Below are 24,525 nucleotides of genomic sequence, written 5' to 3'. Positions count from 1 at the left end.
TTAACATTTAAATGCTACTCTTTCTTTCTCAGAAGCTACGTGTGACCTGTATGATTACAACCTCATTGTCTGCTGCATAAGTCCTTTTGCATAACTACAGCTTTCTAGGTTTAGGAATCTAGGGAAACCGTGTTACAAATCACTGCTGGTTCTGACAAAAACAGTATTTACTTACTGTCTCATCCCCCTCAGATATCATACAGCGGAGCAAGTTTCTGAACATTCTGATTTCCATGGTAAACAGACATCTTTGACATACATACATACATAGACGCACGTACGGAGCCAGTACTTACAGCTAAAGATCCCTGGAGGTGGATGCTCTGTTACAAGCAGACAGTTCTCTTCATCGCTGTTATCCCCACAGTCATTCTGTTGGTTACAAATCAATGAACCAAGATACAAGCATTTGCCACTGGCACAGGTGAATTTGCACTCTGAAAGGCAAGAAAAGAAACAACAAAAAAAATTTGTGAGGAAAGTGACGCTTACCTCCTTCACTGCTAGAATGACTGACATTACAGGCAATATTGTGGTGGGTGTTTTTCTGGCATTTTAACACCAAAATAAATAATAAGGCATAAGGACATAAATAATGGACATAAGGAAGAATTTCTTCACGCTGAGGGTGGGGAGGCCCTGGCCCAGGTTGCCCAGGGGAGCTGTGGCTGCCCCGTCCCTGGAGGGGTCCAAGGCCGGGCTGGATGGGCCTAGGGCAGCCTGGGCTGGGGGGGTGTCCCTGCCCAGGGCAGGGGGGTGGAACTGGATGGGCTTTAAGGTCCCTTCCAACCCTAGCTATTCTATGATAAAGTATTTGTAGCATTGCATGTAAAATAATGTGACACATTCCAGATCACCAGAATCAATCCACTAGTAAACCAGATTTGCCATTTGGAGAAATTCAGGTGCTGCTTCTTCGAAAACAGACAATATTTTTTTGTAGTTCACATTGATTACAGTTCACTTTGGACAAAGACTGGGTTCTCATACATGTTTGTATGGCACCTTGAATATCAGGGGTAAGACAGCACTGTGAATAAAAATAATTGTCCCACATTAAAAAAAAGTCTTGCACAATGTAAAGCAGCATCAGCTGTAAGACACCAGTATAGTTTGCAACCAGGAACAATTCTGTCCAGACACAGACCATTATTCCTTAACTACCTTCCCAAAGCCAATTTGCCAGTCTCCCAGCTAACTACAGTCAAGCACTCAGTACCTGCACGTTGCATTCCCACATGCCAGTTTGCTTTACAAAGTCAGGAAACTTCTGAAATCTTTTAAAAGTGCCTCAATGGCACTTTAAAACACAAATCAACGGTTTCCCCTAAATATGGTTCCATCATGAGAACAATTCCCATGAGAACACGCATTTAAACAAAAACTTTGTTACATCAAGTTCCTTCTTACTTCTGTCCCTTTCTCTGCAATAGGATGCAGGCTGGCTAACTAATCCTGTGTAAGACACCTCGCTAGACCCATCTCCAGCTCATCAAGAAAATCTCCTTACCTTGTCTCCCACTCAAAGTTTACACCAACAGGAGAGCTGCACAGTTACCCCTTCAGATAGATGTGATGTTACCTCCATCCCTGGCCTTTTGTTTACTGGTAAAGAACTAACCAGGGGTAGTTTTGCATGGGAAATACAGTCCAGTGCCTTCTCATCTTGGATGGTTTTTCTTTAATTTTCAGAGCCCAGTCAGACAGGGCTTCATTTTGACTGACTTGTCCTCTGTCTGAAGCTGTAACACCTCAGTGTTTAAATAAGGCATTATATAGTAAAGATGTCTATTATGGCTGACAATTAAAATTCCATCACCCTTCTGGTAAACTGATCATTTAAATGTCACTGCCAGAAACAAAGCTTTAAAGTAAGTATTTCAGATGTAATTAAGGAATGTTCACAAAAATATAAATGCCATTATAAAAAGCTTTCTCATTAAGCTTGTTCCAAAGTTAAATTCACTACATGTATAGAACAGAGGACATATTCTATCTAGACAAATTATAATTTAATGATTATACTCCCAGCATGTTTACAAATTCTGGCAATTGTCATTCACAAGCAGAGGCAAAGTGGACAGAATTAGAAACATTCACAAACAGCTTATTAAAGCTCCCTGAACCCTGAGCTTCCCTAAGGCTGCAGTTTGGGTTGGCTGATTCTGTTTGAGAGAGCTCTCTGGTCCTCCCCAGCAAACACATAGCGCTATAGCACAGATCACACTCAATGTATTAATAAGAGACTTTCTTTGAATCTTAACAGCACTTGGACTCACTCTGAACTGAGATGACAGAACGTCTAATTCTATAAAGCCCGTAAGACAGGTACTAAGATGTGATATTCACCCACACATACCTGATGTGTTACACAGTCACTGCAATAGCAAAGGAGAGGACAAATAAATTGGGGAAAAAGGAACGAAATAACTTTTCTTGGCGAGTTTGCTTTGTAGGTAAAAGTGATTTGCAGAATTCATTCTGAACACTTTTCATTAGGAGTCTTAATGACATTTTGGTACACATACCAGCAAGAATCTGATGCTGCAAAAATATATGCATCAGCATGTGTAACACATAAAATGCTACTTAGAAATATAAGCAAAAGCAAGAAAAACAATAATTTCATACCATGGGGGAGGGGAATGCATTTTTCTCTTTCATTTGGTCAAACTGCATTTAAAAACCAGTGAGTACTTGCTTAAACAAGGTCCTCAAGATTTAAGCTTTTTCAGTCCAATCCTGTAGTACTTGAACTGTTCGAATTGTAGAATAAAATATTGTACAAACAAAATATTTTTCCCTGCTCCTTTGTCTCCTCGTCCTTCTCTGCTACAATAAAGAACTGAAGAGCAATTCAAGAGATTAGGTTTTCTGTTTTGAGTATAGAGTATAAAAATACAATAATCAAACAGAATAAGCCTTTGATACCCGAGGAACTAAGGTCATTAACAGTTACTTTTGGAAAGGAGACTTAAAAGATCGGTCTTAATATTAGCAATCTGATAATTACAACACTTTAGGACTCATTTCTGCGACTTCATGAAGTAAGAAACTAGCATAAGAAAAGTACAAAGCTGCCTTGGAAGACTAGAAAAGTTGGCTTGAAAGGGTTCAAACTTTCCAGGTATCCTAAATGAGGAATATAACGCAAGGTGAAATTAATAGTGGTAAAGGACATACTGCTTCTGTTTGAAAGATAAATATCAAACACTCTATTGCTTGAATTAAGAACACTTGGCATGTTACTTTGGCCACAGTACTTAATTCTTTCCTGTGTCTTTGTGCTGAGCCCTAATGCAAAGCCTTCCACGCTTCCCCCATGGCTGATATAAAATGCTCCAGCAAGATGTCAACCAAAGGCAATTAAAGCTAAAAACTTCAGGTTTCTGTTTGCCACAAGCTTATACAGCCTTCAGACAAATGACCAAATAAAGCATTACATTTTTAGTAGCTCTATTAAAGTCTTAAAGTTCTGGGTTTTAACTAACGTTACCATAAGAGGACGAACCAGAGGAAAGAATTTGTGCTTTAAGGAGCTTTTTTGTCCTAGATAATAGACCACATCAAAATTTGGACTAAAAATACAGACTCAATCAACTTTCCTTGTAAAATGTTATGGCTATTTCCTCCTTCCCTCAGACACGTGAACCTTTGTCAAGGTGCATTAAAAAAAGAATCATCAGGCCTCTCAGCGCCCACACTGACTGGAAGGTTGCTCACAATACGACACAAATTCTGTGTTGACTTTAAAATGGCAAGTGTTGTCAAAATCACCTTGCCTTGTTATCTCTCAACAAATCTGTTTGCAAAAAAAGCAGCCATCCTGTACTGTGTTTGGCTGGGATGGAGATAACGTCCTTCGAAATAGCCCCTCTGGTCTGGTTTTGGATTTCTGACCAGAATCGTGCTGACAGCACACCAGGGTTTCGGCTGTTGCTGAGCAGTAACTGCACAGCATTGAGGTCTCCTATTTTTCTCACTCAGCTACTCTCAAGGGGCAAAGAGGAGGTGGGCAAGTGGCTGGGAGGTGACACGGCCCGGACAACTGACCACAACCAAAAGGATCCTCCATGCCATGAAGCATCATGCTCATCAATAATAACCAAGTAGTTTTCTTCCCATTGGCTGGGCATTGATCTACTCATGGGAGGTGCTGAGGGACGGCCTTTGTGTGACCTGCTTTTTCCTCCTCTTTCCTTCACTTATTAAACTGCCTTTGCTGTCCATCTTCCTGCTCTCTCCCCTGTTCTGTGAGGCAGGGGGAGTGGTGAGCGAGCAGTGGTGCGGGTGCTCAGCTGCTCGCTGGGATCAACCCACAACACACACATGGGCAAAATTAACTTGTAAATCTAACAACATCTGAGATCTAACGGAGGACCTAGAAGCTCAAAACTTACCCCACGTCATCACGCTCTGTTGAAGTCTGAAGGAAATACTCAGGGGAAAAATGTATTGTAGGGATGGGGCAAATTAATTAAAGAGATTATTCGATGAGAATACAAATGCCTCTGAACATGGAACATACTTAGCATCAGGTATTTGTAACTTGTAAATGAAAATTCAGAACCCTAGAGTAGTTTGCCTAGTAAATGCATTTAAACAGTGTGGGCTTTTATTAAAACCAGAAGAGAACCCTTCCTTGTAAAGCAAAGCGTATCAAAGTCAGGTTGATGGAGATAGTAGAAAGCATGTATTAAAGAGTATCATGAAACTGGAAGTTAGTAAATCAACCTGCAGACATCTGCACCAAAATATTAGGAGCGACCTCTAAACGCTCCACAGGGAAATCCAGTCCAGGCTAGACCAATGTGCCTAATGACATACCAGAGAGTCCTTTTCAGTACAAAGTCTTGTACCTGGCTTGCCTAGACAAGAAGAGGGGGGAAGCTCCCATTCTGAAAACAAGCCAGCATGATCTTTCTTTCATGTTTCAAAGCTAGACAGTTTTCCTCTTCATTTTCAAGTGGCAATTAGTGAAACATCAGTAGGTTGGTCAGCAAGGCTCTGCCTTGGCTAAACCTGAAGCAAGATGACAGCTCCTAAGGACTGAAAAAAACCACCCCTTCTTAGAATTCTGTTTTACTTACGTCATAATTATGTCTGCAATATAATTTTTAAATTTTTCTTGCCAATATAATGATTCTTCAACACAAAGTTTTAATAAGCATACTTCCAAGTAGAACTAGACTTCCTTGAAAAAAAAAAGGAATACTTAGAATACTACTATGGACATTTCCTATCTTTACAAACTCTATGCAAGTAGTATAAATAAATATATTGCTCACATGTTCAAGGTAGATGCTTGTATGTATAAACGTCTACACACAAATACCCGTTAGTATATGACTGAACTTCAAATTGTTAATTGAAGGTTATGTTTCATCTGCAGCAGCAAAAGATGGATTTGCCTCATGATATAAAAACCGTCTCTGATCAGAGTTTCTTTACCGTGAAATGCAAGATCTACTGTATTTGGTAGGTTTATTTTACACTTTCTGTGCCTATCCAACAAGATAATTTTATCCTCGCATTCAGCTTAATTCTTTTAGACTTCATTTACACTTGACTTCATCCATATGAAGAGCATTCCCATTGTTTTGTCATCCTACTTACTGCAGGGCATTTTTAATTATAGCTAAGTGCTGTTTGTTTTTGTAATGTAAGTCTAACCACAGGCCAAGTAAAAAAAAAGTGATGAAGTGTCATATTGAAAAAATATGGGGGTTTAGGCCACTGTTATGATGCATGTCAGAGCTTTTTATTTAACGGGTCTGAGATGATTATCTGACCCAGGGGCAGAATTCTATTCCATCCATTCGAATAAAACCCAAAAAACTGTATACACAGCCAGTGATCTCAAACTGTTGTGGCTAAACTGTAGTAACAGTTCAGATGCACAAATCCTAAGTGACGTCTGGGACTTCACCAGAGTGCAAAGGCGCTCTCCCAAAATCCAGCGAACTGGTAGCAGCCCTGGCAGCACAGCCAGCAGAGGGTGATCAAATACCCTGCTGGCATCATGTACATGCAAGGGGAAAATCTCTTTGCCTTCAGGCGGATCTAGATCTCCAGAAAAAAGGCCTAATTTCTAATTTCTTACATAAAGGCTCCTAATTTCTAATTTCTTACATAAAGTTTTAAGCATGCCATCATACTTCATACTCCTGTTCATACTGCAACACGTAACAGCCTGAAAAATAATATATTTAAAGGGCATCCTCACCTCTTACAAAGGTAACAAGAGGCAGAAGTAGTAAATTGGGGAGGGTAAGAGGAAGCACACTTCACTAGAGATTAAAGCAATAGAGACCACAAATACCAGAATCAGTACAATAAAACCCTGTTCAACCTCTGATAAACATCTGTCTGTGTATTTTTTTTTTTAATATTGTAGATTGTAGCTTTATAATGGGAAGTAAATCACAAATAGGAGGCAGCGTACACAAGGAACATGTTTATTTGGCAAAAAGCTTGCTTAATAAGGAAGATGGCAGGCTGCCATGCAATCTAATAAACCTCCATTGGCGCAGGGAAAGGAGGGATAAGTAGGTCTTTACCAAACAAAAAAACACTTCATAAAAAGAATGCCAAGCAGAATACCAGCAAAAATGAAAGCGGATCGGCTTATGCAGAGTAAGAAGCAGAGCTGTAAGCCCGGTCAGAGGCCGGCCCGCGCCGGCCCACGGCGTCACGCAGGACAGGGGATTCTGTCCTCAGAGCCGCACGATGCAGAGACCGAGAGACCTTCTCTGCCCAGGAGAGATTACAGCCTTAAAACCAGACTGATTGAAAGAAGATTGTTAATGGTTCTAAACCGTCTCATTTGCTGAGCTGCTACCCTCTTGCAGTCCCCCATGCCCGCTTGCTTATCCAGCAATTATCTTTTCATCTTCTTCTTAGGCAAAGCCTGAAGCTATGCCCTTTAACTAGTTACTATTTATGCCAGGAGCTAAAGGAAGCAAACACAATATTCCTACGCATAGGTAGTGATATCCACTGTTCAGTTCCAAAGTTCAGGGTTAGGACACTTGGCTAAGCTTATCTTAATTAATAGCCTGCATGAAATTACATTAGACACTGCGGGGACAACTGAAAGACTTCCTTTATTTTGAGATTTGCCAAGGGTGTTTGCTATCGCCTGTGATCTTTCTTCCCCATATATACCTGTCTCTGGTGTGAAAAGAAACAGAAAGGTGTCTTCCCAAAGTCAAGTGGGGCATACAAGGAGAATTTTCATTAGCACAGGAAACTTAATCACATCTATACTACATTAAAGAGACTGGCTGTCACTCAGCCACCCTCTTGCCCACACAGGGAGATTCCAGAGCCTCCCAGTGACGACAAGAAGCTTCTCTGAGCAGGTCGCTCTGAGAACGAGACGCTGACGGTTCACGTAACAGCTCTCACCTCAAATGGACAAGCCTATCCAAGGCGACCTCAAAGACCACCGGGTTCACCCAAACAGCCAGTTATGCTACAACAGGGAAAGGCAAATAACGGAAAGGTTCTTTTATTGCCAACTTCATGGATGACCTTTTCTGTTTTAGTTATTATTTATCTTTCCATAAGACAGCAAGGATCAGAGTACAGGTTTGTATGTTCTGCCCTTATAGCTGCTTGCTTTCCCAGACCTGGAAACGATCTGCTTGTTTACGCCCACATAGCACTGAAACACCAGAACTTCCCAACAGAACTCAAGAATTGCGTCCCCTTGCCCACGCTTGCGTAAAGCCTCCTTTATATCCCCACCAAAGCAGCCTGACGTCTTCTACAGCCACAAAGCTTCTGCAGAAACATCCTCCCAGCACCTCGTGCGCTGCATTCCCTGGCTTGGGGACCTGCTTCAGTGCCAACAACTCAATCGAGACATGGTCTTGTTTTCGACCCATGAGAAGGGACAGAGCCCACAAGAAGAAGGACAGAGTGCCATGGCAGACACGTGTGGCTGCCAGGGTGCCGACAAGGCATACCTTCCCTCCTGCTCCCGAGAAGGAACAACCTACAAGGGATGAGTTTCCACAAGACACAAGAAGGCTCTGCGTTTCTCCCAGTTCAATGCAGGGGCAAAGCAGGGACCACCGTGGCGAGCCAGACCCACTCACGTCCCAGCCCATCACATCCCCTCAGGGAGGTGGCCGATGCCCAGGGCTGGAGCTGCCCCCAGAGCCCCCACTGCCCCGCTCCTGGCTGGGAGCTGCCAGCCCTGCCCTGACAGACCCCAGGGGACCCCCCGCCTCCCCCCAACATTTCTATATATACGAGCAGAGCTTTCCTAATCAAGTATGGGGAAGGCGCATCGGTGACTCAGTTAATGACACTCATTTTCAGTTGTGAAATTACATGGGGAGTCAATTAAAAATACATTAAATATGTACCTTATAAATTTTGTCAAGCACAACGTCATTATCATGGGCAAGTGCTGATGAGAAGTAAAGGGTATGTGCAAATGAGATTTTTTTAATGTCTAGTTCCCCTTAACCACAATTCAAAGAATTCCTGAATGATGGTAAATATTTTTAAATTGTCTTAGTTGGTTTTCATCTTAAGAAATCTTTAATAATCACAAGCAGTGTCACTCACCAGGTTTGTAGAGCGCTACATAGAGAAATATAAAATAAAAGATCTTGTTACTGTAGCAGCTTCAAATATTGTTTACATAGCAAATAGCTCGAGACTAGACCATTTTAGCAGATAATATCACAGCCTTTGAATCCAGAGAAACACAGACTAAACCATGTCACTTTGAAGAGGCATTGCTAAGTTTTGACTACAGTCCTAACAATGGGCCCAGACGAGGACACAACAATTATTGCAACACTCAGTGAGTATCTAGGGGCTGGGGGAAACGGGATGATTGGTGGGAAGAAGCGCTGTCTTTATGTTCTCTGTTATTAAATTAGGTAAGATTACTTCAGACTGTGACCCCTCTAAGATAGGAACTATTTCCAGTTAGCTCTCCTGGGAGGCACTGAAATACAGAGTAAAGGCCGTTCTCATCTACAATCATGGAATGTTAAGAAGGGATCTGAGAATACACCTATGAACTTGACTTCCCAAGCAACTAATGTACAATGCAGGCAAGAGAATAGCATGTTTCAGGTGGCTGTGCAGAAGATGTCAACCTAATACTGATGTCAGTATTTTTTTACGTGTCTTCTTTCACATACTCTGCATAAAATGTAAGAGGAAACAAATGCATTTACTATGTGTCAAGATGCAGGACAGTTAGGGAGATTCCACTGTAACATGAATTCCAGATTTTAATCAGCAAGTTCTCCTTTCATTTCTCAATGGCATCAGAATTGTGCAATGCACATTAATGTGAGTAATGACAAGTTTTTTTATCATCCGTAACATGATATCCACACCTCCAATCCACACCTGCGGAGATCTGAACGTTCCTGAAGTAAGTACCTTCTCACTGTTGAGGTTTGTACTTTAAAACTGATTTCTCCTTTAGTCTATTCATTAAAAAATATCTAAGTCAGGTCACTATGCCTCAGTGTTCACATAACAAAAAACACAAGCAAAATAATACAAGGAGTACAGCCAGATTGTTCTCAGTGGCTTGCCCTGTGCAGCACAGGCTGTGTTTTTTACAAACTAGTACTGTCTTGTATCATTATTTAATTCTTCAGTCTTTATTCAGCTCTACCTAAAAAATGAGTCACACATTTTATTTACCTTAGTACCTTTCCCAGAAGGATGGGGCTTTATGGCTAGAGCCTTTAAAAAAGAAACAATTTTCCTATTAGGAAATTCCTCTTTTCTACCCCTCGCCTCCTCCTCCAGTTAATTTCCATGAACACTCCCTCTCAAATATGTGCTGCAGTGCAAATGCATAGACTCCCATCTATATGCATTTCCATATAGCAGGGCTGGTAGTCGTTTGGTTTGCCTAAAATTTTCCACTATAAATCTCTTGGAGAAACCCTCCCATGTTGGCTGCACGCAGCAAGCCTGTGATGGTGAGTGGGAAGAACACCCTCAGGCTACAAAAGTGCAATTCTTCATCCCAGGAAATTCTCTTCTACTTTTATGGAAACAAAAACTGCAAAACAAAAATATTGCAATTATCTTTCCATTGTCTGTGTCAGGAAAGTCTCTGAAAACACTCCAAAATAACTAAAAGGCACAGACACTGTGAGACTCCAGCGATGCCAGAGTAACAGCCCAAGCCATGCTGGGACAGTAGGGAAGAGGTGGATCAGCTGTGGTGGGGAAAGGCGATGAAGGCTGCTCCCCCTTCACTTTCACACAAGAATTTCCATTTCACTTTCAGGTATCTGTGCTGTCAAGGGCAGCTGTTACTACAACCACTCTTCTGTCCCTGAGTGCTCCCAGCATTCAGGGCACAGGACACACAGACAAGAGGGAAGAAAAGTGAACGTAAAGCAGTTAGTAAGGTTAGTATTTTTATGTGTTGAGAGTGCCTCATTTAGCAATCTATGCAGCACAGTTTCAATAAAGATTCTTTCACACTAGAATCATGCTTGGACTCGATGATCCGGCGGGTCTCTTCCAACCTGGTTATTCTACGATTCTATGATTCTATGCAATTTTGTTAACACATCAGCAACATATTTGACCATGTAACAGCTATTTAACCAAGATTATTTCATAATTTCCTTGGCCAGAGTGCTTACAATGTAGACTATGCAGAAAAGACTGCATCCCAAACAAATCATAACCTTATAAATGTTTCTGTTGTTGAAAATGTACCATATAAAAACTAACAGTGCACTTAGGACAGTGCATTTCTAGTTGTGAACATGAACATACAATTAACACGCCAGACTGTTCTGAGTCTGTCCATGCACCATGATGTATCTGGGGAAACTTAGTGACACAGAAAACCAAAACAAACAGCTTTCCTTCCCCAGTCTGCATTCAACTTCGCAAATAAAATGCGTGCTTAGGTGATAAAGCACCTAATAAATAGGCACAAGCCAGACATGATGCAAAACCTGTGGATCAACAGAGCCTCTAGTTTTCAAGCTCAGGCCATGACCACACTCCACGTGAGAACAAACATAAACAAACTGGAACTGCATCCCCATGAGCAACCGCTTTGGGCTGGCACCGCTGCCCAACACGGGGGCACAGACGCCCTCTGCAATGGGCTGTGGTTCCCAACCACGTGTGGCTGCTTCTCTGGAAGGAGAGAGAATAACTAAGGGGCTTCTCAGCTGGTCCATTTGAATCAGGTTGTCTCCACAGTCCAAGCACCAACCCACTGATTGAGCAGCAGAGTGGTGAACAGGGAACCCTGAGACTGGAGCAGGGCGCTGAGGGTGTAAGGAGGGTGCCAGAGCAGCCAGGTGTGATGGGAAGGGCTTGGCTTCACAGCTGATAACTGCACATCTGCCTTGGGTGGAGCTGCACAGCCTGGAACCCTGCTTGGCACAGCTGTCTTCGAGAAGTTAAGTATCCTTGCTTCTTCCAAAAAACATGTTTGCACAAGGAGCACTGTCTTGTTCACCCCGGACGCCTGGAGCCCACAGTACCAGCACACCTGCGGGAGAGCCAGCCTGGCACGCACGTTGTACAGGGGTGACCTGGGCTCCGGGGGCCGCTGACAGGTGAAGCCAGCTTCACTAGTAAAACATAAATTGCACTTGAGAGTCAAGCAGCACCTGATCTCCAAACCACACCCCAAAGTCCTGACACATTAGCTCAAGCCTAGGGCTCTTCTGGACATTATTTCTGTCTGTGGTTTATCTTCATAAACTGGAGTGGGAACTGCCATGGTTGACATGCAGACCAAGCCTGCCAGCCGTGAGACAGCAGTGCCTGCCAGAGAGACAGGGTCGGCGGCTGATAGCCACAACCATTTCAGCCACCTGATTTTAATCTGCCACTGTGCATCTGTCAGAAGCCCTACAGAAGTTTTTGGGTAGGGATAAGAGATGGAATAGGACAAATCTCCAGTTACAGCTTAAGCTATCAGTATACCAGTGACAAATTAAAGCATGTTATAATAAAAATTATACAAGTGATGTGCTGAACATAGAGAATCACCCAAAACAATACCATCCATGAAACAGAAAAATAGTCAGAGCGTCGGTAACTCAGGAGCAGCTAATTGTGTTTTAAATGTGGACAAGGTAGTTTTATCATATTGCACCAGCTCATTATCAGTAATCTGTTCAGAGACAGTGACAATTTTCTGTGTTTTTATGAAGTCAACATAATTAAACCAAGGTCAGTTTTATAGACCTGGCCTTTCCTCAGAAAACTTGAAATAGGAAGCTCATAGTAAAGAGAAAAAGCCAGCTAATACAGCAGAAATACGCTGCTAATTTTCAACCAAAAAGCAAAGGAAATACTTGTCACCGCTTCCTTGTGTTCCACCACATGCCTCTAACTGATGTTCCTTCAGCTTAAAAAATTATACTGAGACACTAAGAACCACCACCTAAACAGATTCACCTTCCTTGTCATTAGGAACTAGTCCTTTAAAACATAAAATGTATTACTATTAAATGTTATACTAACATATCAAAAAATACTTCTCCAGAAGTAAAATCCAGGCTGCAGATTAAAAACATCTTATGATTTGCAGGCACTGCATTCAGAAAAGATGAAATTAAAAAAAAATGATCATACATCCTCAAGAAAGAAAAAGGAATTTCAACAGCTACCAAGGTAATGTAAAGAGCAATCTAGCCCACAAGTATTTGGGATCAAATTCAAAGGTGAGAGAAACTCTAGAACAGTGTAACACAGGGCTCCCTGATATTTTTTCTTAGCCCAATTAGGCTCTCAGCTTTTTATTGGTATATAAAAAAGACTACAATTAAATAAACACTGTGAACATGTTAGCACATTTTTGTAAGCTTGTGCACCAAACCTGTTGTCTGGATGGTCTGAGCCGAGATGCGGCTTCCAGTGTGTGAACACCGCCTGTTCTTTGCAGTCTTAAAGAAAAGCCTTTCCCGTAAAGTACTTCAGCAATGGCCTTTGTACTTTCTGTTACAGTGGATTAGGAACAAACTAGATAGACAAGTCATAATTAATAACAGTGGGAAAATAATACTGAAATATGTCTTGGCACTTCATGCAGTAACTCATCTTACTCAAATTATTTGATGTGTGCATATTATCAAAGAGACAGATGACAGAAGCAATGATGGCTGGACTATACACCCTGATAAAAGGTCGTTCGAAAGGGTAGGAAGCTCAGTCCATAACACGTAAGGGTTATACGAAACATAAAAAAAAATCCTTACAAGAACTATGTACAAGGGTTTTTGAGAAGGTTACCAATTTTAAACAAAAACCACACCATGTGATACTTACTGGTACACGGTATGTGGCCGTAAGAGGCTTCCAAGCGGGATTAACCAATTAAAAGAGATGAGCATGTTCATTTAAATATAAACAGATATGCATGTGTGAACGTAAGAACTTGCAGCCTACAGAATACATTGCAGTTGCTTAAATAGTAGCACATTTGAGAGAGAATATAGTTTTGCTTTAAACGTGTTTTCTAGATTTCCAAACAGGACCTCACACACTTACTTTTGCCAAAGATATGTAACAAAAAAAAAATAATTCGGCAAGCATACATTAAGAATACCGCTAATAAAAGAAAAACTATATTGTCTTGTGACTAAAACATCAACATTCGTGTGTCATGATACAGCAAAGCATCTGCTTATTCTTGGAAAGCAAAGTAGTGGCAGAGCTGCTATTGTCAGACTAGATGGATGCAGTTTTGTTCTGGTCCTCAACATTATTTCTCAGGACAGTAAATCATCACTTTTTTTTTATTTCCATGGCAATTTCTAGGGAATACAGCCGTAGGATGCTGTTCTTTCAGCACTTAAATTACTAAGTTGGGGCAAACATTTAAAAATACTGGGTGTTAGAGAGGCACTCACTAGAGGAAAGAATTAATTCTATTTTTAATTTCTAAACGGCAGACTAGAGTCTTTCAGAGAATCACCATCCTGCAGCTTTTTAAAATTGCAATTGTATGAGACAAAACTTGGGTAAAAAAAAGAATCTGTCTGATGATGTGAAAGATGGGATGAATTTGCATACTTAAAACTGCATACAAAACCAGTATTAAAAGTGTAAGTATCAAAGAAATGGACAACGGATACAGCAGGCTAGGTGCCTTCCTGCTAAGACACTGATGTTTAGTGGTCTGCCCCATTTTTGAAATCTTGAGGGCTAGTCATACGTACTTTAATGATAACTCAGTTTCACTGAATTAAACTCCTAAACATGTATTTTAAATATCTTGCTCGCTTTTTTCTTTGACACTGTGATCTATATAGACTAGATTGTGGAGAGATACTATGTATGTGTACAGATACTGGAAGATATAAAAGGAACATTAAAAAAAGAGAGGAATGCTTTGCCCCTTCGTACTTTTTAAAACATTAAGTATTTCAGACTCTCTTATCCCATGGAGAGAAAAAGTAGAGAATTATTACAAGTACCTAAATGGTGAAAACTGAGCAACTGAGATTAGAGAGGAATGCTCCTTAAATCACTTTAAAACTCTCTAGATCAGATCTTCAACTTTAATGGGGCTTCACATATTTATTTCAATTAAAGCTTATTTATATCAAACGCTTAGCAATCAGCAGCCTACATCTTGCCTTCTGCATAAAGATTTCAGTAAGCATCTTCCAATTTTTCTTTTCTCAAGCCATATATCAACAGCAAAACAAGGAAAGCATAACCTGATCAATAAAAGAATTACGCTGGGGTTCCATTCTTTTAAAATAATTTCTTTCTTCACAACGTACAGTCAAATACCTTACAAAGAAATAAAAGCAAAGAACAAAAAACTCGGTCTTTGTATAGTCTTTCCTAACAAAGCTCACCTTTGATTCATACCATTATGTACATATACTGCCACATGAACATACCTAGCAGCAAACTTGGAGCATAAGCATGGTAGTCCAAGTTTTGAAGCAATGTCTGGCCTAGAACGTAGAAGTATTGACCCTAAGATTCCTTCACAAAGTACTCAGCGTGTGAATTATTTCATGCTCCTCAAATATAGGAACAATATAGAGTTCAAAGCCTCAATACAGAATCATCTCAAAAGTATTGGCTTATTTTACATGGAAATTCCTGTGGGTCAATTAGAAACACTTTTTTTTTTTTTAATTTCGAACAGAGTATCATCTGATTTTGAATCCATATTTCAACAATGTATTATATAATTTATGATGTGCATTAAACATTGTGGGGCAAAAAAGCACATTCCAAGCACACATGGAACACGCCTGCCTGACTGTGGCACTGTTTTCCAGCTTCCATTTTTGATACTTGATGTCTGCATACAAAATCAGCAGGCCAAACAAGAGGACTGGCCTCAATTATCTTCATGTAATGTTCGGGAGAAAAGAGATTTGCTGACTATCCTGGTTGCTGTAAGAGAGAACATCCTGCAGTACTGCACTATTATACTTGTGAAGTATGAGAGACAGCCTTGTAAAATACAGATGCTCTCCCAACGTGGAGCAGCACGAAGGGAATGAATAAGGTTGTGTGCCAAAAGATCCAAGGAGAAATACTATTATGCTGTGTTAAGTAATAACTCTAGGCATTTTTCTTCCTGAAGAGCCACAGAAGATTTCTTAAGATCTTGAAACAAGAAAATAAGAATTGTTTTCTTAGCTGCAGTTTTTCTCCAGTCTCTATGAAGCTTGGGAAGTTGGCTTTTCTCAGCATATCTAAAGCTGGAACGATGACGATGATGTGTCTGTGAAATGATCCAGGTATGTAAAACCTGTGACAACTGTAAGAAGGAAGGTACTAGCAAATTGAGCAAAATTATCAGGTGTCTCAGTGTTAAGGAGAATCTCTGCTGGTTAATAATTTTAATAATTTTTTGGCTCCATCAGACCTTTTAAATCTCATCAACTCTTACTTTATTTCTGTTGTCTGTACACATTTTCTCAACGGAAACTGGCCAGTGTTTCAACTGTGCCACCCGGACAGCTCTCAGATGAGATATGATGCTCTCACTTACTTCCATTTAGTCCAGACATGTATCCCTATGAAAGAAAAAGTAAAACCAAACACTTCCATGTCTCACCTTGACTGAAAAGTCACTTTTTGTTGTTCAGATATGGTTCCAAGTGTCTCTTTTCAACCATCTATGAAGAACAATTATGTCAGTATATAACTAGCACTGTTGAATTGGCTAGTAGAGCTTTATCTTTCATTTCCTAAAGCAGATAAAGAATCTAAAGACAAAACTGAGCAATATTCTCTTAGAAGAATAATCCATATTCTTCCTATATCCATGACTTCATTCAGAATCTAATCTCCATACTCTATGAAGTCAGTAATAAAGCTCATGTTCACTACAAGACTGAAAGGACCCAGATTTCAGTAGGAAGGAAAAATTATAAATTTCTTGCACCAGTACACAAGGATGTCTTTGTCTCCGATGACGTCTTCCCAACTATTTCAAATTAAAGTAGTCAAATAAATAAAAATGCTCTATCTCTGCGAGAAGGAAAAGAACGTTAGCAGGGTATGTAAGCATCATAATGATGGAAAGCTGCCATGAACTCTGTCTAAAACATTGTGCGTCACAGTTTATGTCAATTGTCCATGACCCTGCCATCTCTCCACCCTGGAGGACGTGGAATTAGGCCTGCCCGAGACAGCTGCCATTTCACAATGGCTTTGGGGTAGTTCGGAATTAAAAAAAAAATAAAATTGCACTGTTAAATTACTAATTTATGAGAAAGGTATAATGGTTTGAAAGAACTGCTCTGAGACTTCTGCTGCAGCCGTCATGATGAACATGCTGGGCCCCCAACGCCCTGAGAAAGGCTTTGAAGAGGAATAAAAATAAAAGCACAAATAGCAGGCAACTGAATCTAGCTACAGATTGCCTTTGGTTTATTACTTTACTCCCCAGTCTGTTAGGGAAGGATAATTTTAAGAGGAACTAAAAGTGAACAGAGACCAGTAACTCTTGGCTTAAATTGCTATTAGAACCAAAACAGCCATTTTATTTTATTGCCAGTTCAGCCACTAGTATCAATGGGTCAAGGGCTCAAACACACTTTCATTTGACATTGTGTCCTCAGTTACTAACACACTGGTGATAACATGTCCCAGCAGCTCAACTTCAGCAGGACCGTAACAAGACATAACAGGACTTTCAAGTAGGACACAGGACAACACCTCCAGATGGGAACAGTGTGTTTCTGCGACTGTGCCAGCCCCGTGCCAAGCAGTGCTCCCCAGCTTCAAGTGAGCAAGCAGTGCCCAGTGCTGATGGAAAGGAGTCTCCTCTGCAGTAGCAATCACAAATGGTACCGATACATTTGCAGCGCAGGACGGATCCTGGTGCCTCTCCAAGATCCTCTATTCCAGACAAATAACAGGATGATTAAGCATGTCCAGGATTTACTAGGCTGGCAGATATAGTACTGGAGAAGAACACCTTGTGCAGTCAACAAAGTCCTGATGCACGCAACCCTACCCGTAGGGGCAAAGGGAGACACTCTTATTTGCATCTCAGCTTCCCCTCTGCCTTCCATCCAGTGATTTTCCTACTTTCTCTCACAATGTAGAAAACACCCTTATGGTACACAAGTTTTCAATCTCAACTAATATTGATAAGGTCATAATTTTGCTGGCAATACCAGTTAGCTTCTGAAAACGAGCATCATGTGTAAGTTTTTCCTTCCTTTTTACCACAGACGTTGTTCTTCTGGGATTAATATTACTTCAAGCTCAAAAACATTCACAACGACTTTTTAAGGAATCGCACACAAACAAAAAAATTATTGCCAAACATAATGAAAAGGGAGAAGTCAGAAGATTTTGTGCCTGAGCTGCTGAACTGCCATAGCTGCTTTTTGGATGCCATGATAGAAATAATGCATATTATGCACAAATTTCATCTAGAAACTGGCTCCATTGCACTCAGCCTGAAAACCAAACATTGTAATAACTGATGAAGGTCTATCCTTGATGTTAGCAACAGTACTTGACAGCATTATCTATAATCAGATGGAAAATAACACTGAAGCATAAACATTTTCATAAATTTTTTAGAAATTTATAGAAGTTCTCAGTGCATCTACACTCAGCACCTTAGACACATCTTCCTATTAATTGATATTTCTAGGTTATTCATGCTTCCTTCTTCACAAAATGGGAAATTTACAATGTGTTTGTCTTGAAACTCTTGTTTCAAAAAAATTTTCAAGCTTCCAGATTACTAGACTAATACTAAAAGAGCTACTACAGGGAAAAAAAAAAAAAATCTATGTTAGTATTAAGACTTCCTGTTTTAGGAGAAGTTAAAAAGTTTTATGGAGCCGTAGTGGGAGAATTTTAAGTGCAAAATGTGCTTAAGTAGTTGCAAAAACACCGTCATCAAAAAACACCCTTACATGATGGTTCTTGCAAGTTCTCCATGTATTCCTTATTGAAAAAGAGAAAAAATGAGAGAAACATGTGATGTAAATCCCTGGAAATCCAGGATTTCAAGGTCCCCAACCCATTTCTACTCCTAACTCATAATTATAGATTTTCTGTCACGTTTCTGTTCATCATTTTACGCACATCTGGATCACAAGTATGTGTATACCTCGTACCACACAGGGAAAAGCATTAAATGGCATGAGCAGAGCCCCTTCAGACAGTCTGATGACAGAAAGGTTCTAACTAAAGGTAAAAAATAAGAATCCTGATTTTGCAATGAGACTCCTTACACATGACCCCTCTCCTGCAGGAAGCGAAACAGTGGTCTTAAAAGACCAAACCTTCTTCTTCTTCACAACATGTTATAACTAAAACCACAGATGCCGGTCCCTACACTGGCAGAAGGGATCTTCCAACCACTTACTCCTCAGCATAGTTCTTCCACAGAAACCACTACAGCCAACTTGGCCAAGTCCCAGCAGGACTGCTGGAGCTAGCAGAAGCCTTCAGAAGCAGAAGTTTTTAGTAAAGCCTCCGGTTGACGGCTGCTCCCCTCTCCATGGAGAAGAGCCAGAAAGCCAAACAGCCAGCTTCTCAAGCTGGACCACAATGAGTCTTATCCAAAGGCTCTTTTGGATCGGTCATCAGAAGGAGGTGAGAAATGTGGTATACATCCAGGGCAGCTGTGAGGGGACAAATACTTCTCTCCTGTGTACTGAACGCATTGATCTGGTGGGTCTCTTCCAACCTGGTTATTCTGTGATTCTGTATGCACACTGCCATCAGCTCCAGAAAGGCTCCTGCAGCAAAGTTACTAGTGGTGCAAAGCTCTGAGAGGAGCAGGGCATCAGGAGGAAGGAGGCACATTCAAACTGACAGAAAACTGCAAATGCTACAAAGAAGAAAGTGACTTGTCTGCTCCAGGAAAATTCCCCTCACAAGGATGCAAAGCCGTGCAATGTGCCCCTGAAGCCAAGGTGATTCGAGTGAGGAGCATGAAACCAAGCTTTAAATAGACTGTTTGGATCACACATGACAGGCCACAAAATAAACACTTTGGCTACCAATAAGGTCTGCGGTGACGTCTCAGGGGATGGGAACAACATAAACCAAGAAGCAAATCACAGGCTTAACTGCTTCATCGGGTTTTTAGCACAGCTTGGTTTGAGCTTAGGTAGAAGAGTCAGCCCTCCTGGCTACACCCAGAGTGCGAAAATGTGAAGAGAGCAGCCGGCACAAAGCAAACTGGCTGAAAGTAACTTTAACTCTGACAGTTCCAAGAAAATCAGGGTACGTGTCCTCAGTGGCAAAGGCTGAAATTACAGTGCCATGGTTGATTGTAGACATAGTAGTTTAATCACGGCAAGTTTTATAAAGAGACAAGCTACCTTTTAATTGATCAACAGGTACATGTGGAGAAAAACCAGGCAGTGTTTGGAGCATGCAGACCTGTCATTCAGGATCTTTTACAAAGACCTGAAGAAGGAGATGCAACTCACTTGGCTTGTCTGTTTTCTCCAACTAAATCAGATGGTCTAATGAAAGAAACTACCACCCCCTATAATTTCTGCTTTGTAGAAATTACTAATACAGGGATGTACAGCTCAACATGATGTATTTTACAGCAAACAGAACAGCTCTTCTCAGGAACAAGAGCACCCAGGAGATCATCAGAGATTCAGTGTCTTCCAATGCCAGCATAAATCATTATGGGGAAACTGAATCTCCAAATATCTCACAATAAAGTCCAGCAGAATAAATCTAAGGATAAGCATTACATTTGACACACTATCCTGCATGCATCTGCTAGTATCAATACCTGAATTCTAAATCATACATAATTTACTCTTCATGACACCTATAACTGTAGGTCAGGAGCAGATGCAGAGCCATTAAGAAAGCAATCATTCCAAATTTAAACTGAAATGCCATAGGAAGTAAAATCCAGAGTAATCTTTTTTCCCAGGAAGATCACCCTAAAACAAAGCAACTAAGTGTTATTACTGAGAACAGAAAAACAAAGCTATGCCGTATCTTCCGACTGATACGCATCAGAGCTTTTCCAATCGGCTTTATTTTAGCCTTTGTTCCCCTTTATTTTAATTCTTTATTAATACCTTATTCTAATGTAAAATTATGTGCTATTTTAAGGCTGCAGCTTCAGTTCTCCTAACATACAAAATCTGGCAGCTAAGCTTAACCAATTATTACCTGTTTGAAATATAGATATCTAATGACTTCTTACAACTCCTGTAACTTCTTGTGGAGTCCACTTCCACTGTAAAACTTGACAAAAGGAAAAAAAACCGTAAACAGTGGTACTTTCAAGAAAGCTGCAGAACAAACTGGAAGTAACAGGCAGGTAAGGAAAGGAAAGGGTTATTGTCTCATTTCACACTAAATGATTCAGTCATTCCTAATCAACAAATGTAATAGTGACAGGTCAGGATACCATCACTACATTGGAACATCTGCACAATGGTGAGAAAACACATTTACCTTCATAGTGGACCACAGCAGTAACGTATCTTCTCCTTTTACTAAAGGCCTCCCTGATTCTTTTTAACGAGACCTGAAATACTCCTTTGTAATTGAACTGGACAATATACAATTTTGTCTCTTCTGGAAGCTGCATTTAGCAAAACTAAGTGTTCTTAACAACTCCTAAACGCTACTAAATTGGGATCTCTCGTACCATTTATACACACACTACCTTGTTCTTTATTTAATTTCTAATTTCCAAAGAATAATTTTGAAATATTCAAGTACAACAAGCGCATGCCTGCTGCAGCAGTGTACACAAATATTCTACACATTATTCTCCCACTTTAAGTTATACTTTTTAAACCTCATAATCTTTAAAAAGCTGCACTCTTTCAATCAGTCATAAGAGATTGACAATATTACATAATGTCAATCGATAAAAGGATCTTTAAGGTTATCATTTTGGAATACCTCTGTTAAATGAGTCCTACTTTTATATCTCAAGGATTACTGCTCCACTCAGTTTAACACTTCATTATTTCCACAGAGGTAAATAGAACATGCAAGGTTACCAGCTACGGCTATTAGCTGTAACCCAACCTGTGTTAACACTGTATAACTGATCTATTTTATTTAAGAATAAAATTCAGAAAAATTACTACTAGCTTCTCTATAAAAAATACAGAAAGCCTGGGGACAAACACATGGGATAACAGCAAAGATGAGGAAGGAAAATGGGAGCGCACCAAGAGTTTATTTAAAAATATCTGGGAATTAATTTATTGGCATCATGTAATGTCTACATAGTCGCATATTGATCTAACTTTTAGATAGTGGCCCTATATTTAAGCACAGAAAAACTAAGAACCAGCATACTAGACTTACGATACTCTTCTCAAACATGAACACTCTTTCCAGGTGGCAGCCTCCAGCATGTATTTCTTTCAGGGTGAAACTGTGCAAGTCCACCTCATTTTTAGATGTTGTTCCTAGGTCTCACTTCTCTTTTCTTACTTCTTTCATTGACATATGCAGCATCTCACTACCACTTTGTTAGGCCACAGGTACCAAACAGCTGGGAAAGAAGCTACTGTGAGGGCAATGGAGCTGTCTATAAGCTGATCCACAGTGTCACAAATAAGGGCAACTGGGGAATGTCATTCACAATCACAATACTGACTGAAAGCAAAATGCTAATACCGTAACAGTCAATTTCACTTGCATGAGAATTTTCTTCCCACTGGCTCTCCATGACTGGTTTTAATGCTGTTTTGCTTACATAGCAGAAGATGGCCCTCAGCAAACTGAAGAATCTTCAGTGCTTATTTAAAGATTTCCTGGAGGAGAAGGGCTCATATGCCTGAATACTTGTGGGTTTTGGTATCTCGTTTGTTTGCTTTCCAAACAGACCACTGGCTGTAGTATGAAATATGATCTTTCCACAAAACTTGCCTTTCCTCCTTCAGAGAAAGCAAATTACATAAAGAACAGACCTTTCTGAGGTTCTTCCAAACACATCTTAAGACACCACATAAGTCCGATCCATACGGGTATAAAGCAACAAAGCAATAAGCCTGCCTGCATTACGCTAATGAAATCATATTTTGCATTTAAAGATCCTTGAAAAAGGAGTGAAACTGACATGGACAGCTTTATTTGTATTCATCTCACTAAATTTTGTTCCCATAAATTTCAATAACCCTACTCTCTAGTTGGCAATTCAATGACTTTTTTTTTTTAAAGCCCTTAAGTAATATCCCATCTCCTTCAAGCAGTCTCGTATCCCAGCAGCCCCTTCTTCCCAATGCACAATTAATACTTGCAGATGAGAAGGGTTGCTTGTGTCACATATTTTACGGGCAGCTGTAATTCTTTTTCAGAGAAATTCTTTCCAGCAATGCTGGCATAAAGCACGCCTCCACTTTCCACAAGAAATCCTACTGACTTATGTTCTTCTCTTCATGGCAGCAAGTGAAAAGAATAAAGATACAACAAAGGATATATGAGAAAACAGAGCAGTAGGTATACCGCTGACATTGAGATTCAATACATTAGTACTTGTGGTTACAATTTCACCCTTCATATGGGGTTCAGAGGCTGTGGCTTTAGTTCCCAGGTCTGGCAAGCTTTCTAGCTCACTCCATATAAATATTTCACCTCTGCCTTAGTCACCTATCCATAAATTGAGGACAGCAGTACCTTTTCTTTCCACTTCTATATTGACTTTTTTGATGCTGAGATTTTAAAAGGGACTGAGCTTCACTGTTTTGGTCCAGCAAGGTCCTCATCTCAGTTTAAGGTTCTTTGGTGCAACACTGATCACTATGAGCAGGAGTCATATGCCTAAGAGAATATTAACTTGTTTATATCAAAAAGTAGAACAACATGGTTTTAAAATAGTAATATACTTGAGAAATAGTACAAAAGCCACTAAGTCAATGCTATGTCACCTTTTCCACGCATACACTAGAGAAGGCATTGAATAAAAACATCTTCAAGAACCATACTTGTTGCCTTAATTGTCAGAGTTAACCCCTATTCCTTTTTTTACATAGGAACTCTCCAACAATTTCTATAAACAGCGCTGGTTTGGGCACAGAAGTTATGATCTCTATAGGAAAAAAAAAAAAAAAAAAGTCTTTAGTTCACAGATGCCTCCTACATCCTAAGCTAAGAACAGTGAGGTTTTCCTGAACTTACTCCTGCATTCTCATGGCAGGTCATGTGTCTCTTCAAATTCTCTCTCTGAGCAACCAGAAGCAGACATTATCTTGAAAGTACTTATTTTGAGATAAACAAATCAAGTATAATAAAGCTCAGAAAGGGGGGAAAATGGAGACTCATGCACTAACTCCAATTTTTTCATTTATATCAATGACCAATTGAGTACACAGCCAGGTTGTGAATCCATCTTCAGCCAGTAAAAATTACTGGTTTATACAGTCTAAGCCTCCAGGATAAAGAAACAATTCCTGAACAACTCATATTCAAGCACGTCTTCCAGGCTTTTCTGAAGCCCGTACCTTGTCTTAGGTCCTCCTCCCACCATCTCAGCATATGTACACCTACAGTACACAGGAACAGAGCATTGTCTGCGATTGCATTGAACTGAATGAAGCTATTTTATCCGCTAACAACAGAGATGACCTTATCCTGAGAGGCATGGATTTAAGATACTGCTTAGATGCTGGCTGTAAAGTAGGATTCTTTTGGGGTGTTTTCATCATGAAAAATCCTCATTGTTAACTCCTCACTCCTCAAACAAAGCTTCCTCTATTCTTGCCCTTAAGAGCCCACAACAGGACAGAAAATTTTAAGAAATAAAATCAAAACCCACAATATATGAAAGACGTCCTGCTCAATCTTTTCTTCACTATCAACAGATTGTTAATCCTAACATGACAGAGCATGGAAATGGACCCGTGGTTGTCAAGAGCAAGAAGAGTGCCCTCACTTGCTGCCCACTCACAGACACATCCGCTCGAACCCCTGGGAAACACATCTTGATGGTTTTCAAAGAAATTCAGCCGCCCAAACTACTGGGCAAGTTTTATAGTCCAACTCTAGTAGGCTTGCTACAGGAGAAGACTCAAATAGGGGATACAGGAGAATTCT

General features: G+C 40.3%; 1 protein-coding gene across 2 annotated transcripts in view; it reads right to left on the bottom strand.

Annotated features, from left to right (window-relative positions):
• Positions 1-24,525, bottom strand: part of LDLRAD4 (low density lipoprotein receptor class A domain containing 4) — a 211,917-nt gene that overhangs the window by 144,734 nt on the left and 42,658 nt on the right. For both annotated transcript variants that reach the window (XM_069853253.1, XM_069853252.1), the window contains one exon: positions 297-437. In XM_069853253.1, coding sequence (XP_069709354.1) covers positions 297-437 — 141 coding nt within the window. The remainder of the gene's footprint in view (positions 1-296; positions 438-24,525) is intronic.

The sequence above is a fragment of the Phaenicophaeus curvirostris genome, chromosome 3 (genome assembly GCF_032191515.1).
Source record: "Phaenicophaeus curvirostris isolate KB17595 chromosome 3, BPBGC_Pcur_1.0, whole genome shotgun sequence".
Taxonomy (NCBI): Eukaryota; Metazoa; Chordata; class Aves; order Cuculiformes; family Cuculidae; genus Phaenicophaeus; species Phaenicophaeus curvirostris.
The sequence above is the reverse complement of the archived record's forward strand: the minus strand, read 5'-3'. Positions and strand labels throughout refer to the sequence as shown.